Source organism: Neltuma alba, unplaced genomic scaffold, assembly GCF_004799145.2.
Source record: "Neltuma alba isolate B1F8T4 unplaced genomic scaffold, ASM479914v2 tig00010867_pilon, whole genome shotgun sequence".
Taxonomy (NCBI): Eukaryota; Viridiplantae; Streptophyta; class Magnoliopsida; order Fabales; family Fabaceae; genus Neltuma; species Neltuma alba.
The window spans coordinates 293,112-313,185 of NW_021635659.1; the positions used below are offsets into that span (position 1 = coordinate 293,112).

Here is a 20,074-nt window from a genome sequence, read left to right on the forward strand (position 1 = left end):
TAGATAGTGGGATGACCCTTGATAATCTAGCTTGCAATGGGGTGGATAGATGATGAATTTGATATTTGATGGTCACAATATGACATGATGACATTTACCCCCAAAAAAAAAAGACATGTTGATAGTTTCATCGGTGTAGTAGGAATAATACTTGATCATTAAGAGATTTTTTTTTCTTGTGACTGACAAGATGACTAGAATCCTTATTTGCTTTAACTACTAGAGTATATGTTAGAATGAGTTGTGAGCAAGATACTGGTAGGGCCATATCACTGTGTTAAATAGGCTCTATAAAAGCTATCACATTTGGATATGAGGAAGGGGCTTACACCTTTGTTAGTTACTTGATGCCTTTTCATCTATTTGATTTGATCTTGACATTGTGATGATTGTATTGTTGGTTGCCTATGTCAATTACTAAAGAGCATTCATCCAGGCATCATGCCATTGATTCCATTCATCACATTCTTGATTCCATCTTTGATAAATGTAATATATCATTATTGTGCATTGCTCTTCCCATGAATCATCGTCACTTTGCTCATTAACTTCTTCCTCTTGTCGATAAGATTTGGCATATTTATGATGACAGTTTGTATGCTCATATTGTTGATGCTTAGTGCACTCATATCGATTAGTATATTCATATTGCCTACCATGAGTATACTTAGGATACTCATCATGCTTACAATCAACATACTCATCACTGTTGACTGAAATACTTATACTGTCAAAGATTCATGTACACATTTTGTTACACATCATCTTCACATCATCGATAGCTTTCATTACTATTATCAATGTTAAATATGCTAATGCGTGGTGCCATATTTATGTTGACACCACCTACATGGGTATCCTCTTAAACCCATAACTAAAATTGAATAGCATGACCTTTGGGATTTTTCTAGGAACCTAAAGATGAAAGATTTTCAAGTTGCCTTCATCTAAAATTTCAATTTTACCCTAAATGAAGCTTTTAATTGATGATTCTTCTATCTTGGATGGGATGGAATGAAAATAACCTCACAAAATAGCTTATAAAATACAGAAAATCAAATTCTCAAAGTCCTATGCAAATGGGGTGTGGTTGAATTATGGCAGCATGTGGGGCATATGAAACCCATGGGTAAGAGCTTCATGGGCTCGTGTGGATGTGTGTATAGGCAAATGATCTCAAAATTTAGAGGTCTAGCCAGATTTCTCTTTGCACACATAGTGCTATTGTTAGTTTTTGTGATTTGATGTATAAAACTAAGGGTTTATGGGTTTGCCAAGGTGAATAGAGTGTTGGGGGGGATCTTTGGTAAGTGTTTCTAGCTTTTTCTACAATTGAGTATCCTAGTAGCGTAAGAGTTTAAGCTTTGATACCAAACTAATGTAACACACTCACACACACTCAGATTTAATGCAGAACAGAGATAATTTGGATGAAAGGAATAGAAAACATAGAGAAAGACAATGGGGGGTTGCAAAAATAGAGAAGAATGGAGGGAGAATAAGAGAGCTAGGGGAATCAAGGAGAGAGATGTAGATGCAGGGATAAAGACATACCACATAACTTCAAAATATCATTCACCATATACATCAAAATTTCTTTCATATGAAGCAACATTGATGATAACTTGCTAATAAAATATAGAAACAAAATTAAATTTGGTTGCCTTAAATAGAAGGGAACTTATGAAAATATAATTAAAACATAAAACGCAAACTCATTTTTTTCTATAGGTTTGTTAACATCCCAAATCTTGAACTTAGAAGTACTAGAATTAGCTTGAAATGAAAAGGCTACTAGACCCCTTTTTGGCAAGAGTCTCAAAGGTTCCCTGGAGGGATAGAGGGATTCCTAACGATTAAAACGCAAATCGAAAGTTTTCTATGGCTGAAAAAAGAGGAAGTTAGAGACTCGAATGAAGTCTCAAGGCCCAGAAATAAGAAATGGAGATGAATGTAGGCCAAAGATTATGTTAGAGGCCTCAATGAGATGAATTATGGGGTTAAGCCAAGCTAGGGGCAAAATCATTATTTTGCCAAGTTTTAAGCCAGAAAAGGCAAAAATGAAAATTATGTCCAAAAATTTCAAAAAAAATCTCAAAAAATAGAAAATGACATGTTAATGCCTGTATATAAAGAAAAATTATAAAAATACTCTTGAATTGACTTTAAATGAATTTTAAAATTATGCCTCATTTTGAGGTATATAGTTAGATTTAATTGTTTGAGCCATAAGGAGGCCTCAGAAACATAAGTAAAAATAGAAATTCAAGAGTTAAGAGGCTATAAAAAGTTATAAAATTAGTCTCATCCCCAGATGATCAGCAGTATAGCTTGAAGAATATTTAAAATCTAGTTATGCCGTTTAAGGGCATTTTACAAGAAATTAAAAAATAAATACTTACGGATTAAGTTATGGCTGAAAAAATTCATAGATTTTTTCCAAAATTTAAGAAATTTTATGATATAAACGGATGAATTTTGGAGCTCTAGATTGAATAAAATATTCTAGTCAAATATTAAATAATTTTTGTCCCCTAAATAGGAGGCAAAGAGATAATATCACATTTATTACGGTGCTGAGTCAGTGTGTTGAGTCACTAAGTGCATTTATTATGTAATTATAATACCTCTGAATCAGTATGCTGAGTCACTAGAAGATATTTATGGACAGTAGAAAAATCAAAACATAGTACAAGTACGTTTTAGATAGTTTTCTATCTACCCGATACAACAAAATTTCTACTAAATGACTCAGCGAGGCTAAGTAGTCTATCAGTAGAGTCAATTATTTTCTTCTATGCTCCTCTGAGATGGCACCATATGTGGACTTATTTAAGATGAGAAAAGAGTATCAGAACATTTTCCAGTAATACCGGGTAAATTAGGACCCAAACAAGTACTTGATACGTGTAGAATGACAAGATAAGTGGAGGAATATGTAGGACCTACATTTTACACGAATTTCCCATTAATTTCATTGCTATTTTAATGCCAAAATAATGAAGGGACATGCAAGGGATTATGTGTATGATTAGATGGGAGGAGAAAGTATTACATGTATGGTTGGATGAAAGACACATGGCTTGATGATGTAAGCATGATCACTTGTCAATCTTGATTACACTTGGCAAGATCACAAGCCTCTTAGCCTAAGATTTGTCCACTTGTAATAAAGGAAAAAAAATGAAGGGTTGAGATTTAGTCACATACCTCTTGTAATTTTATGAAACTTCAAGGGTTAAGAGCTAAAAGGAGCACTTTAAATACCTCTCCATCCCTTCACATTTTTGGCCAAGAGAGGTCTTTAGGGAGGGAATGTTTTGCTCCTAAATTGCAAGAGAGAGAAAGGAAACTCTAGTGACAGAAAGTCCACACAAGCTCAAGCAAATATCAAGGAAAGCTTCCATGCCTCTTATGTTGCTATGTAGGGCAGTTTTCATGATAATTTGTTGTTGATTTAGTAGCCATTTTCATAAGGGGAAATGTTGCCAAATTTTTGAAAAAAAAATGGGGGGAAAATAGCTAAGAGATTAAAACATGGGTTAAACACTTAAAAAGGGTATGAATGGATTGGTTATTATTGTGTATTATGAATTTAGGGCCATGACACACCAAGAAAGAGGAATGACAAGGTTATTCAAGCAATCTTGGTGGTTGGGAAGTAAAAAGGAGCAAGAAGAAAGTTTAAAGACATAAGGTACCTATCACACCTTACTTTTATACATCATTTCATAACAATTGGAACCATTTGGAATCGCTCATCATGGCCTTGGGTTCAAAAAATTCAAACTTTAAAATTTCTTCAATTCGGGTTGCTATTCATCATAGCCCTTACAAAGGTCAAATTTTAAAAGTTCATAACTAATTCTTAAAAAAATCAAAATGAGATGGTTCCAAGTTCTATGAAAAGCTCTTGATATGATCTTTGAAGAAAAAATACTCATTGGCATCCAAAACTTATGCATCAATCCCAAATTTCGTTCAAAGTGGTATTGTTTATTTAGTCATTTTTTAATTTTTCACGATTTATGCCCAATTTTGAAAGGACATAACTTTTTGTATAGAACTCCAAATTTAGTGAATTATCACCTGTTTTAAAGCTAAAAATGAGATCTATAAGCATGCCAAATTTCAGTTCAAGAATCATCCAATTGCTTAAAATCACGTTAGTCAAACTTGACCTTTAAAAGTCAATTTTTATCGCTCTTTCGAGAGATTCTTGGTTTCTCTTTTCCTTTCCTTTCATATAACCTTTCCAATCATAAAACACATACTCAAACATAATTCTTTTGTCAATTGCTCATAGGTAGAGCATCCTTAATCATTGATACAATACTCCAACATAGTTCAAAATTATACATAACAATGTATATAATTACAAAACATCATTTCAATAACAATAAACTCCATCATCCTCCAAGTGAATCCCTTTCCTTTCTCCTTGCTTGATCTAACTCCTAGTTGGTAAATATGAAAATATAAAGGAATGAGGTTTCATAGAAATCTTAATAGCAATGAATCATAATTATCATGTTAATCATGCTTTACAAAATGTGACATGTCACAATGCATAATAATCAATTCCAATTCCATGAATAACACATTATTCCATCAATGAAATTCGTACATATTCATATTTCATATCAATATGCATTTGGCCAAAGCATGTCAAACATCAAAGGACATTCCATACTATAGTATAAATCAATCATTTCATAGCAAGGTAAAGCAAGCAACACATACACATTAAGCAAGCAAGAAAATAATCAAATTAGATTCAATGTTACCTCTTACACCTGAAACAATTTGGCCTTCTTAAGGGGTTTATGCTCTCCTTGATTCTTCTTCACAAAACCTATCAATTCTAGTATAATTACAAATCATATTAACAATCATTCAAGCTTAAATACAAACATTTAACCTTAAACCTTCTTAATTCCTCATTTTCTTTGATTTTTAACCTAATTATTCCTCCTTTGATTCCGTCAATCCCTTAATTCATTCCTACATAATTTTTCATGTAGAATCTAAATATTAATTTAGATTTATCAAAATCATACTCCTTCCCTTTCATTTAAGCTTGGTCGAATAGGAGGTGTTATGTTCCAAAAAATTTATTTTTGATTCCAATGATTTTAAACACTTTCTCTTGGTGTTTTCCTACACAAAAACACCTTTTAAACCCATTGGAATCATCAAAACACATCAAAACAAACTCCTACCAACAAGTCATGGCTGAATAGGGTGTGATAAAACCCTAACTTGGTTTTCTTTCAAAATTCAACCCAAATATCAATTAAACATGGTAAATTCAACTCATTTTCAAGGCTTCTATCCTTCCTTAATCATTCTTCATATCAACCAAAAATGGACAGCATGTGACCTAGGAATATTGTCATAAATTTCCGCTTGAAACAAGCTTTAAATTTAACCAAAACAAAGCTCAAACTTACCTCAATCAATCCTTGATCAAAGCCTAACACTTCCTTCTCAATTTGTATGGTTATAAACTCTCTTCCAAGGTTAAGAATTCAGTTTGGCAACACCTTCCCTTAGCTTCTCTATTTTGGCCGAATTATATGGAATTTAGGGGGCACTTATAGATAAAAAAATCTAACTTCCTTCCTCTATTTAGGTGTGATTTTCTACCATGTGGGAGGCCACTTGGCTGCCATCAAATACTCCATAATTTAAGATCATGCCATGTGTCTAGTCTCCAGAATATTCCACTGATGTTTTGACTAAAATTGGGCCTAAATCCATTTTAATTATTGGGCCAGGTTTGCACAAATTTTTGGGCCTTTCTTGGGCCAATGTGGGACCCACTTTTGATATGGAAAGTCTCAAGAATTTAGCCCAATAATAAAATATTAATTCCAAGCAATATTAAAACTTATCAGTGACTATTCACTTGTAACTTTTCATAATTTTTCTAGGCTCCAAAATTACATTTTTTCTCTATGAAAAATCCTATTTTAATATAATAATGCATTCTAAAAAGTTCTAGAATTTTTTTCCACCTCCAACTATTTATTTTGAATTTTCCCAGATAGGGCATTGTTAGTAAGACTTTTGAAAATAAATTCTCTAAAATAACTTCGTATACTTCCAGGGCCTAAAACCAATTTTATAAGTTTCAATAAATATTTAGGTAATTATTTCATATTTTTTTCAGTATTATTGAGGCCTCTAAATAATTATAATAATTATTTTCACTCACTTTCCACTATTTTTTTTTTCAAAAACCTCTGTTTTCAGGAAATTCCATAACAATATATTTTCATACCATTTTCATCGTTAGAGCCTCCATTGAAGTTCCAAAACCTCTAATTTATCTATTTATCATTTTTTTTGGAATTTTTTGGAATTTTTTTTTAATTTTTCCATTTTGCCCTTCTTGGACCAATAATTTAAAAAATATTAGTTCAGACCCTCTCCGGATTTTATGTCATGTGTGGCTTTGTCAGCCAGTCTACCTTCCATATTGGCCCTCGACTTAATTTTTCATACCTATTGCCAGGGTTAATTTTTGCAAGATGTGACAGTAGTAAACTTTACCCTATTCTTATATGCTTTGGTGTTTTGCTTGCATGTATGGCATATTTGTGCGTTTATGTGATTTTATAAACTTATGCGCATTGTGAATGTGAATATGTTAATGTATGCTATAGTCCTATGTGCTTCGTGATAAATGCATGATAATTTTCAAACATGTCATTATGTTATAAAGATGTTAAGTTGCAAGCATATTATGAATGCCAAACTTGCCGTGTATGTCTGCGTGGTTATTATTTGCTACTGATATTTTTCTGAATTACACCCTCCCTTAACCAACCCTAATACGTGATAATGATCAAGCAAAGGATACATGAGGTAGAAGCAAGGAAAAGAGGAAAAGAATTAAAGAAATTTATTATATTGCATTAGATAATTTGTATACCAATATGTGTTATAGATGTGCCACCGATGTATGTGATGACAATGGCATGTAAAATTGGCTATGATGATTTATGTATTGGTTAGTACATGGATGGAATGATAATATGCATGATAAGAATTAATTATGAATTATTAATGCAAGTTATGGGGATAAATTACCCCTAAATGAGCCATGAAATGGTGGCAGAATGGAAGGAAGGAAAATGAAAGAATCTACCCATGAAATTTGGTAACACTAAAGTAAACATCATGAGCTTTAAAACAAGTGATAGATTACTTAAAATGGATGTGTGTACTAAGAGTTATGGTTAATCAAAGTTCAAGCAGAGAAATTGGAAAGTACAGTTTTTACCAAATAAATAGTAAATTTTCATGAATGAACTGTATGAATTGGCAACAGCTAAGTCTAGTTTTGTATTTTTTTTTCTTGCAAAGAATTGAAAGAGCTTCAAATATAATTTTGAACCATTTCAATACAATTTTTCTATAATTACTTATGATTTTTTAAAGTTGGACCGAAAATTTGGAATTAACTAGTGAATAGTAACCTGAGAATTTACTTTTAAATTTTCAATCTATAGGCTTGTTTCGTAAATTGCTTGAACCGTAATACTTCCAAACGTGTATTAAAAAGGGTTTAAGGAATGATGTTTCAGGTTTTTTAAAAGTATACATGTTATTGTTGTATTCCATTAAGGACCTAAGAATAAGTTTGCATGTGAGGAAAAAGCCATGGAAGCTTTGAGCTTGTAGAAGCAAAGGATAAATGATGATGTAGCTAATAGAATAAGGGAGGTGGTTAAGATTTTTCTTTTCCATGAAAGAATGTTTTTTAATTTTTCCTATGGCTATTATTTTCCTACCTTTCTTGTCTTATCTTCTGACTCTCCTTTTTCTCTTTTCTACCATTTCCTTATGTAATTGTTGCATTGAATCCATTTTTATATGAATTTTGATAGCTGAATCTTCTTGTCAGAATTATATTTTCTTATATTGAATGTGACATTTTGTGCTTTTATTAAGATTTTATGCGATACAAGGCTGAAAGATTTGCAAGTTGATGTGAAGAAAACACAATAATTTATAAATTATATATATATATATATATATCTCTTGAAAATTAGGATGATATAAAAAGAAATACTCAAGTTCTTTAGTTTTCTTAAAAGCTGTTCATCATTCCTTATTATTGACCAAAGTCTTAAAGCCATGCTAAATCCAAAGTAACATCATGGTATTAGCTTAAATGAGGCTAAGACTTGTAATCTACATATCCAAAATTGTTGCTTGCCAATGAAAGTTGATTCAATTGATTAAAAGTTGGTTCATATATTCATAAAGACATGAATTCAAATCTCATTACTAATATGAGTCCTCAAACTCAAATAAGTTCTTAAAATCCAACTCATTTAAGCTTTTGATTTTTTTTTGAAAACGTAATACTTGTATATTTATTTCTTTTGAATAAGATAAAAGCAACAAAGAGCTTGAAATAAGAAATCTTTAAACCTTAAGGAGGCTTCAATAGAGTACAGACCATTATGCACTCTCTCATATGTTATCGAGATGAATTGAAATCACAACAAAATACAAGAAAACTTACAAGTTAAAAGTTGGATAATCTATAGAAAATGCAACAAAAAGGCAACTACTGATATCAAAAAAAAAGATTCATTGCTTTCACTCACAAAGTGTTAGACAAGTACAATCCAGAGCAAAAAAAAAAAAAAATAAGGAAAAAAACTTATATATTAACATTACATTCTTTCCCTTAAAGGGATATGTAACAATAATACTTTTCAAGCTCATGGTTACAATAAAAAAGTGAAGTCAGACTTTAAAAAAGAAATTAACTTGCCAACACCATTACCATACTACAGCAATGGAACTTACTTTGTACTAGTGAGAGAAATTCATCAAGACTATTTCTATTACTTTGAACAAAACATGATAGGCAATGAGACCATCCGAAATCTCATTTAAATTAATCCCCGCAAAAAATGCTGGAAGTTGCATTTACCTTTAGTGAGCACTCAGAGGCATATGTAACACCTGCTAGACCCATGATAAACAAGAGAAATTTAGCATTTTGCATCATGATTGGAAGCCAACATTTTGAAAGCATAAAAACATGGCAATTAGAAAGAGATGGAAGACATCTTTGAACAGAAGTACGAATTCTTAAGGAAGATCAAGGATGCAATTAAGTAAAAAAAGAATAGTATGTATACCTTTTTCTTTTACCTCAATTTGTAGAGTGTCAAGTATAATTATACCATCAATCAATGGAAGTAGCTCGAGCTTGATGGTGGCTGAAGATTGAGATGGAGTAGGTCTGTTGTGGGCCATAAATAGTTATGACCAATATCATTTTAAACACAAATTTTAAAGTAATAAAAAAAGATATGATATATTACCCTAAAGGAACTCTACTATGTAGCCATAGATGTGAACAAATCAAGTCAGAGTTGGGGACAATATCATCATTAATGGAATCAGTCTGAGGTACGTCATTGTCTTTTTGTTTCTCACACTCTTCACCATCGTGTCTTTCACTATTGACTCTCCCCAAACATTCTGTGAACCCAACAAAAGGACTCACAGGTGTGGTTGGTGAATTAAGTGAAACCACTGAAGGTGGTGAAGTAAACGAGGCCGGAGCCAGTACTGTTAAAGTTAGATCTTCTGATGTCAAATTAGAAACTTCAAGAGTTAAAACCTGACATCAATGGCCATTCAACTCATTATATTTACTAAGTAATACATGTAAATAAAAATGAACTCCAATGTAAAGTCCCAAATTTGAGATACTGAACAGTTATGCATGCATACAGACCTGGATAGGAAGTTGGGAGTTTCTTTCATTAGATGCAAGACAATGTCTTGACATCTCAGATGCAACAGTTATCATAATATCCCTTGAAGTACGTGGTTGCCAACTGGTTGGATGCTTAAAGAATAACCTTGATGCTAGTTTAAGAAGAAAACAATGGAAAAAGAACAATTGATTAACCTCTTAACACTCATTAGAGTCCACAACAAAGTGAGGGGACAAATCTCACCTGTATAGTTGCATCGGCATGATACCATAATAGCATATTTATCATCAATTATAGCAATTTTTCTTCTTTCAAGATTGTTGGTGGAAATATTCAATTTTGGTGCTAGTCTTGCAGATTGAAACTTTGATGACTGAGAATTCTTCCCTTGAATCTCTATATTTTTCCACATAGAAATTGCTGGTTTAAGTATAAAAGAATGTTCTTCCCCTCTCCTGTGATAATGAGATGATAGTTTAATCTTATTAGCAATATCAAGTTCCAAATGGCATGGACCTTAATTAGGTCTCTTTCTTTTATTAGGATTTAAACACCAAAGAGGAAACATTTGTACATTCAAGAGAATACACAATATCTTTGCTTACAGAGCTATCATTTTTTGGATTAAAAAAGATAAGGTATTCCTAAGTATATTATAATATCTAGCATTGATGTTTTATCCATGCAATGGGCTTGAAATGTTTTTGGATAAAAAGCCCAAAAAAAGATTAAAAAGAAAAGGAGGCAATAATCACGAAGATCAAAAGTATGTAGTGAAGTACTTCTTCAACATAACTAAAATGGACTATAAATAATAATAAGCTAGATGCCAATTATTAGCCTGGAAATAGCCTCATTACATAACCTTATTTACTTCCCTCTATGTTTAAAATATCTAAGTCAAATACTTCATGCAATTTTTTATTGTTTTGTAAACCCTAAGCATTTTAATAGCATCTCTGAACAACTTCTTTCAAAATGATATTTTTTCTTATTTTTATGGATAAATATACATTAAAATCTTTCAACTAGCAAAGTTAATTGGTCTTTTGCCAATCACAAACTTACACAACAGTAGTATTGTGCTTGTTATCTATAGTTGTTTGTAGAATAAAAAATGAATCAACAAATGAATATCAGTTTTCCAAATTACAACTGAGACATCTAATAGGTAAGTTCTCTTGCATCCCATAGCCCTACAACTTCATTTTACAACCAAAATGCTAACAATAAAGAGTTTCTCAAACATTTATGCTAATGAAGTTTTGTGTAAGATTTTAAGATTTAAATATGATTTTAATGGGATACATGAACTGTTTAATGACAAAGTATTCCTTACATGTTATTTTGGACATGTTTGTGTTTATGGCTTCTCTTAGTTCCGATGCTCATACCTATTTTTATATAATCTTTAATACTGATATTCAAAGGACCTAAATAGTTTTTTTGTGATTATGAGCCTTTATGGCTCATTGTTTCTCCAGTTTGTAGGAAATATACCAACCTCCTTGTAGTTTTATCCTCCTTTTTATTATTATTTTGCCATCTAAAAAGGAAAAAAAAGCAAGTTTCTTGCTCCTCCTAAATTGATATGAGGCCATTGTCAGCTTGTTTAATTGTCATTCTTCACCATATAATTGAGTAAAGACAACTTTTCCAAATTGTTACACATTTCTTAATAAGTTCTTAAGACTAAAAATTTAAATTTTCACTATAAAAAAAGCTGAATGAAAGAGTATATTATAGCTACTTTCTGAACCTATAGTCTTCATTGACAAAACCAATTTAAACTACATATAGATTTTTATTTACTGATGTTGATAGCAAACACATGTAAGTTTGGTTGCGTTCAATGTTGAACATTACATCTGATAAATAAAAAGATAAACAACAATAAATGCAAACAAAAAATACAACCTGAGAGATAGATTTGGTAAAGAATGGTCGTTTCCAGCTTCAATGCATGCAATTGGTAATGATGAAGGTGTTCCGCTGTCCGTAGCCTCCCCAAAGACAAGTGATATGGCATCTACAAATATCACAATATCTGGAACATGTGCTGGAGCAACATTCTGGCAAACAACTTTAAAAATATTGATAAAAGCAAAAGTTGAACAAGATGCTGGCCTGATTTATTAGAGAAAATGTAATAATCAAATAAATAGATCAATTTATAACACAATTCACACCTTAATCTCCACACAAAGAAGATCCTCTGAGTTGCAGTCGGCATGGAAGGAATGAATTTCTACAGGTTGAATTATTTCGATCTTTCTTCTCCACTTTCTTCCTGGTGTATAGATGCCTTCTAATCCACACTGAACAGAAAATCTTTCTCTCTCTAATGAGACACCTCGAAAAGATAAAAGTTCTTCTGCCTTGGCATTCTTTCTTAAAAACTTCTGTGGATCCCAATCATTAAGGTCAAAGCTTGGCTTAGAACTAGCTGCTTTAATAGGTGCAGTTGGCAAGTTTGTGTTATGAGGTAATGATGACATGGAGTAACTTCTAAAATGGGTAAAGGAGAATAGCTGGGAGCCAGACGCTGTTGAATAGTTAGATCTCTGAACAGTAATACCAATTGCTGGATTGGAACTTAAATGAGGAGGTGACAAGGATCGAGCTGGAGAAGGAGTAATATTATCTAAAGGAAGTAGCCATTTTAATAGTTCTTCACATGGTTGCTTTTTGGTAGAAAATGAATTATACTGGTTCTTAGGAGACAAAATTTTCTCCTCAAACTTTTCAAATTGGAGAATTTCTATGCAAGGGTCTCTAAGAAAATTAACACCAACATTTACCTGTAAAAGAACCTGCATCCTTCCAAGCAGTAAAATAGATCAAATTAGTAATCAGTAAAAAAAAGTCAACCAATCATGAACAACAAGGCTTTCATATTAGAAACAAAATTTCTCAAGCTGTACAAGAAGCATGTTTTTTATCTAACAAGGTTTCCTAGCCAAATTTCACAAAATTATAAAAGCAGAGGTTGTAAATGTTGACAAAATAATACTGCTGAAAGATGGACTAATGCTAAACGTAAAATAAAAATTCATAGCTTAGATTCAACGAAATCTAGTATGAAATAATTAATAGAACCATCCTCCATGACTTTCACTCACAATTTGAACAAAGTATAGAAAAATCCTATCCTTGGTTCCCTGAAGTCTAATAGAAGCAAGGACAAATAATGTATCTGCAAAACAATACCCTAAACATAAAATATATTATTTTTCCATCCACGATATGCTTGTTGACAAAGAAAATAAACCAATATGGTCATAGTAATAAAATAATACAAAGGAGACTAGAAGAAAGTAAACAAAGTTCCTTCACCATATGAAAAATGTTGACCTAGCCTATCTTTGTGGATTTATCCTCTAGCAAAGAAACAAGGTGATACAGTACATCCTGAATATGAATGCCATTTAACTCCTAAAATTAAATGAGACTCTAACATTAATTAGGCTCCTAGACCTATAACTAATAGGGCCAAACAGTTTGTGATTCTCAGCCAAAGAAGGATAGGAAAAAGAAAATATCGCAATTTCCATGATTTCTATCATGAATGTAATAACAAGAAATCCTATAACAAAAAATGCATTATCATAGTTTCATAAGTTTTATAGCACATACCACTATGTCTCCATTAGGAAGAGCGAAACATTTAGTAGAATTTCTAGCCATTCCACTAGATATGGTTGTATCAAACTTTCCTCTATCAATAATTGTACTAATAGAAGACTTCTTTATTGCAGCTGCTTTGATTCCAATTGTTGAGGTCTTTTGACTTTTTGTTTCAGTTGAGTTGGAAATTTGTTCTGAAACATCTCTTTTGGACCAAAGTGGCTCATCAGATTCAGCAATTCTCATAAAGAAATGAGAATTCTCAAATGTTTGCAATAACGACTCAGTTCTTCTTTTGTGCTCCTCCATCCTAAGAAGAGATTCACAGTTTGTCTCTTGACTACTAGGACTCATTTCCGCTTCCTTTGATATTAAATTATTTCCATGTTCAACATATTCATGCTCTCCCTCAGAGCTGTGGCCGATGCCATTCTTAATCATCACCGCAGCAATTTTAAATGGAGTAATAATCTCACTATCCTGGTTACATGCAGACAAGCATGCTAGGATATGAATTTGTTCACCTGAATTATACGTATAACTTAGGTGTAGTCAATTTTTCATGGCACCTGAGAGATCAATCCATGCACTCTAAAAGTGATATTCATGTTCATGTATTTAAAGAAGGAAAGAATCTATTACCAGGGAAAAGAAAGGAACGGTCAAGATAACGTAGGGATTCTATGTCTGACGTCTGGTTCCAATTTTCAGGGATTTCCTCTGTAAAAAGAATATTGAAAGTTAGAAGCACCACATAAGAAATTCAAACCAATCTCCCTTTTAAGGTCATGTATAAGAGTAATAACTTAAAAAGAAACTACTTTTCAGTATTTTTAATGAAGATAACTAGAAATAATGGGCATAATGTGATTATGCCAACAAAAACCATATTCTAATTATAGTTATATTCATGCGACGAGTCCATTACGTACACAACAAAAAAAATTTAACGCATTAAAGGCATTGAAGGGGACATTGGAATAATCTCAATTTATGCAATTATTATAACCAAGGAGAAACACAACTGCTCCACCTAGTTATCAAATTTTACTCAAGAATCTGAATTACCACTATGCAAATAGAAGCATTCTTTACAGCTTCTCTGTTACTTCATGTTTAGAATCATGATAACGTACTTTGTATAAATTAATAAGTTAGTTAATAAATTCTCTTGATAGGCCTAGGCAGACCAAGTGTCATCTAACACTCCAAATATATTTTATTCATGCTAATTCATGATATTCAATCAACTTTGGCAACATATTCCATACGTGTTGGATTTCAGTCTAACATCTAGCTTTGCCCTCTTGTGTGGGTGTGTGTGTTTTAAAGGGTTGAAATTTATGATAAAATAGTTATCCTGAACTGATGTTAACCTATAGAACATGTAAGCGCAGCTTAAATTTATTAGGTCCAATGGACAAAAAATTCTAGGCTTGGATATAGATCAAGTCTTCGTAATAACATCCAAATCTCAGGTCTCATGCCAAGATCAGAAAACAATACATGAACAAGGTCAATGGTGATCACATACTATATGGAATTGTAATCCATCCTTCTTCTTCTGAGACGTCAGAGTGCTTAAATAACTCATCCTTTGAATTTCGACCAGTCTTGCTGCTACTTTCACTTCCAACTCCACTCATTTCTCCATCATGCTCTTCAGTTGCAGAATAACGTGTATATGGATCTTCAGATATAAAGGATTCCAAACTTGCTCCAGTTGTTGATCTACTATATATATCTGTTTGTGATTCAGGGATAGGGGGAATATTTGCGCGTTCTATAGATACATGTGCAGAAGATCGCATCAAAAAATTCATTGTGCCAGTGAAAATACCTGCAAAGTTTATTTGAGAAGTCCCAATAATGTATATCAGATAGAATAAAATAATGTGCAATGGACCAACAAATAAGATGATATTGATGAATTTACACTTCACACTAATATGACTAATTTTTCTTGTCATATATGTCTGCAGCTCATTTAATCATTTATAGGAAATTATTGCTAGATAAATTGTTATAAGATGTGAATATTGATTGTTCTTCATTCATGTCCTTGTACGGCCATGAAAATATGGTTACTAAATATTGAAATCTCTGCATATGGGTTGGTGCCTGCATTACTTAGTTTTTTCTTCTTTTTTTTCCAGTGGGATGTTTAAATATCAATGAAAAGCACCAGTAAATATTCTAATTGGGATTGAACTAAAGCCCTAAATCCTTCACGTTAATGTGCATAGCTGTTTGTTCCTACGCATTGGCCTCATATTCGTTTGAAGATTAAGGATAATTCATTCAAAAGCAAACTAATAAAGAAGTAATTGTGCAATGATTCGAACTAAAAGGAGAAAGAAAAAGAAAATTGAAAAGTGGCAGTAAATTATTCTCAACAATGACAACGATTATCAATGTAAAACTTCACTAATAGGCAGCAAATAATATTGAAAAATTAAAAAAAAATATTATAACAACATTAAACATAAGAGGAGTTTATTTCGATATGCCATAAATAAAAACTGGTTTGGAAATAGCAAGAGCAAAAATTGAGAACTGAGAATCAATTAATGCAGGACATGGAACAAAGAAATGACGATAGCAATAATATTGATATTTAAGAGATAAAAGAGCAAGCAAGAGAAAATGGAATTTCTTTCACCTGAAGAAGGATGAAGCAGAATGGTAGGGAGAAAGAGAATCAAGGAGGAGTGTGAGGAAGATTCAATGTTGGAATTGCAAGTAAAAAGCGTCTCGTTCGTCTTGCATCGCGATCTGTTTCTGATGCCTTGAAACGCAAATTCTTCATCAAACTACCCATGGAAAGACATTTACCAAAAACAGATTATAGTAAAAACTCTAATTCAGAATTGAAGAAGTCACGCGCGCCGTTTTGCATGTTCATCTCAACAGTTTTTTCTTTTTTTTTTAATGGTATGATTTTTTTGTCATTTTTTTTTAAAAATGTTTTGGTCAATTTTTAATGAAAAGTCACCCATAGCTATTAAAGAAAAATTAAGGGTCAATATAATCTTGGGTACTTCAAATTTGCTTTTATTTTGGTTTCAATCTCTTAAATTTCAGACTATAAATTTTGTCCCTCAATGGGTAAAATGATTTTTTTTTTTCAAATAATGAGGACCAATATTTCAAATGAAAAGAAAAGTTGAGGGACCAAAACTCATGATTTGAAATTTGAAAAAACAAAACTAAAATGAGGGCAAACTTAAGAATAAAAGTTGTATTAACTCAAAATTAAACACAAACTTCATGATTTAGGAGAAATTGCAAATAAAGACTCTAGAACATATAAAATTATGATTTGAGTTCTTGAATTTATATAAGTCTTGTTAGATATCCAATTCTAAATAGGAATTATGAAATGTTGGTTAAAAGACAAAAATACCCTTATGTAGGGGTGTTCATATAGCCTGCTTGCCTAGTATGCTTACCCAAACTCACAAAAGATGCCCAGCTCGTCCTAAAAAAATGACCCGAAAGAAATGTTGGATATGTTCGAGTTTGGCAAATTGTTTGGTAGGGTCAGACATTGGATATGGCATGCTGCCCTGCCCACAAAAATATGTATAATTATATATATTATTTGCCTCCTAATTACCTCATAAATCAAACCTACTTTTGCATCAGTATTCACTATACTTATTTATTTTCGAATGATTATGAGAATTAGACATCTTATCATTTTTAATGCAAACATTATGACCATTGACAATTTGTATATTGGTAAATAAGTAATTATATATTATTTATTTTGAGCATGACTTTAATATACTACCTATGGAAGGATAATTGAGTTAGTTTGAAATTTGTTTTACTTCTTGTTTTTTAAAAATTACTATCTTCGTTTGGTTAAAATTAAAAGCTAATCAGGATACTTTAAAAATTTATTAAACCAAAACAAAGAGTTTTTTAAAATATAACTAATTCCATCCTCTTATGAGCATTTGGGAGGTATGGAAAAAAAAAAGAATATTCAAATTTTGTTAAGAAATTTTAAAAACTAGAAAAGCAATTAAATTTAACAAAATATACTAACAACATTTTTCTTGTCATAGCCCACTCTTTTTAACTACTACAAAATTTAGTTTAACAGTAAGTTAATTAGAAATAACTAAATTAAGGCCAAGTTATCATTTTAATACAAAGTTACATTAGATTACTTAGAGGAATATAAATAATTAGTTAATAGTTAATTAATATAATATGTTGACTTGTTAGGTACAAACGCCCATCCTGCCCAACTCATATTTACCCAACTGAAATTTATTAGGGCTTTTCACAGATAGGGCTGGCAATAAGCTGCATTCTGTAGCCTGTTCATTCTTTGGACTGGGTATCAGGTAAGCGTCCTGCCCAGCTCTACCTATATGCAGCTCTACCCTTATCCTTTTTCCCAACCCTTCGTTTGTTCCTCAACACCGATGAGAGATGAGAGAATAGTCCTCCTCCAATCCTTCCTCTGTTCCCTAAATCCTCTTACTCCGTCGACACTGCTACCGACTCCTTGTTTAGAGTTGAACGTCGTATCCCTCAACCCTCACCCCTCACCCCTCACTCTGTCTCAGCTTCAACGCCAAGCAGGTACAGCTTTCACTTTTCCCTCTTCCTCCACCTCTTTGCTTTCTGAATGGCTGGGGAGCTCTGTTTGGGAAAACTGTGAAGAAGTCTCAGAATCAACATGCTCTTGCCTCTTACATACTTGTCCGAAGTCTGATTAGATGCTTAAATTTATTGTTGAATCTCATGATGATATGCTTTGCAATTCACAATTTGCAAGCATACATTCAAGATTCAATAGAAATATATTCATTGAAAATCCAACCAAAATGGATGTATAGGAAAAATAGAGAACGTTATTTAAAAAAGAAGAAGAAGAAGAGTATTTTGCTTTGTGTTTGGGAATATATTGTTCGGGTATGTTAGCTTGTTTTTGTTTGTTTTAATGTCTACTTAATTGATTCATACTCTTCTTTATAAAGAGAACAGGTTGGACTATTTATTTGGGAGGATATTTTCTCCGTTAGCAAAACTTCCCCTGAGTGTATTTAAATTAATAATCTGGAGCTAGTCAGTCATCAATTTTTCACTCTTCCACCGGCCTAGAAAACTGGAAGATGGTATTTTGTCCTAAGAACGTGTCATCTGAGTCAACAAAAGAATTCATATCTATATTATGTATAGCAATATATTTGTCAAGAAAGATTTCATCCGGCAAGCTTGGAGTATTAAGAGAAGGCTACTGTGGTTTTCTATATGCTCCGACATGCCTTGAATACCTGGTCAAAAAGGCTCTGTTAACATTTTGTGATATTGATATCTTCTTGAAAAAGCGTAGTATTATATTCTCCTATTTCTTTGGGGAAAAAAAACAATTTTGAATATATTTGGCATCATCCATCTTCTCTTTCCATGTTTAGCAAACTTGTTTTACTTCACTTGTTATTTATAATAGTGAATTTGTTATTTCTATATTCAATTTTGTTACTTGAAATAGTTGTTACTCACAGAGTTGTGATTTGTTATATTTCACTTGTTATATTTCACTTGTTATTTACAATAATAAACTTGTTATTTTCATATTCAGTTTTGTTACTTAGAATAATTATTATTTGCATAATTTTGATTTGTTATATTTCAATTGTTATTTTTATATGGGTTAATATAAACTTTGATATCTCAAGTTGGCCTTCGATTTAGTTTTAGTCACTCAAATTTCAAACAATAGGTTTTGGTCCCTCAAATATCTTTTTATTTAAAACATTAGTCCTTATAACCCAATAAAAACTTGGACCATTTTGCTCCTAGAGGGACCAAAACCTATATTTTGAAATTTGAGGGACTAAAATCAAAATGAGGGCAAACTTAAAGAACCAAAAATTATATTAACCTTTTTTATATTATACATCATGTTAGTTGGAATAATTGTTATCAATGATTTAAAACTCGACCTGGATCAGACAGCTGAACCGGTCTGACTGTCGGTCATCAATCACCATAGCTCGTCTCAACTGATTTGCTCTTTTTACCATTTCAGCTGCTTCAAGTCACTTCCAATTGCCTTTTGGATCGGAAGCCGGTGATAACCCACGAGCCGAAACGGTTTTACAAAAGTCGAATGGCCAACTTTGTCTCACACTAACGTTTGGAAGACTTGTTAGTGAGATGCGAAGAAGAAGAAAAGAAAAAGGAAGAATGTGGAAGAAGAAAAAAGAAGAAGAACTTAACAGAAAACAAAATAAATTCTAACTATAGGATCAAAACTTATGTTATCAAAGGAAATGAGAGAAAAATTAGAGCTTGACCATGAAAAGAAATGCTAGTTGGCAGAGAAAACAAAGAAGATAGATAGGGATGGCCTTCACCGTGGCTTTTGGATTTGCCAGAGTTGTCGTCGAAGCCATCTCCTATTTTGATTTTGGAGTGGAACACTATAAAAAACTTTAAATCAAAGTCTGATAGAAAAACTACATTTTAATGCATCTTGGGAAGCGGAAATTGAAAAGAAAAACCTTGACATGCATAGTTTACAGGGAGGGGCATGTCTCGCTCAGCGCATCTCTGAACAGTGCATGTTCATCCCCCAGATGATCGTATCTATGGCCAGGCGTTGCTCATCCCCAAACGACAACGTTTGGGGATGAGACCCTTTTTTTAAAAAATAATTTTTA

At 32.2% G+C, this 20,074-nt stretch overlaps 1 protein-coding gene across 1 annotated transcript; it reads right to left on the reverse strand.

The window, feature by feature from the left end:
- Nucleotides 1–8,923: 8,923 nt before the first annotated feature.
- On the reverse strand, nt 8,924–15,208 carry LOC114759576 (uncharacterized). Its single transcript, XM_028948778.1, has 10 exons — nt 14,920–15,208; nt 14,028–14,105; nt 13,395–13,909; nt 11,948–12,571; nt 11,676–11,830; nt 10,002–10,213; nt 9,776–9,909; nt 9,357–9,658; nt 9,171–9,274; nt 8,924–8,991 (listed from the first exon to the last, which is right to left on the reverse strand). Exons 1-10 carry the CDS (start codon nt 15,206–15,208, stop codon nt 8,924–8,926), a joined length of 2,481 nt encoding a protein of 826 aa, XP_028804611.1.
- Between the last annotated feature and the right edge of the window lie 4,866 nt (nt 15,209–20,074).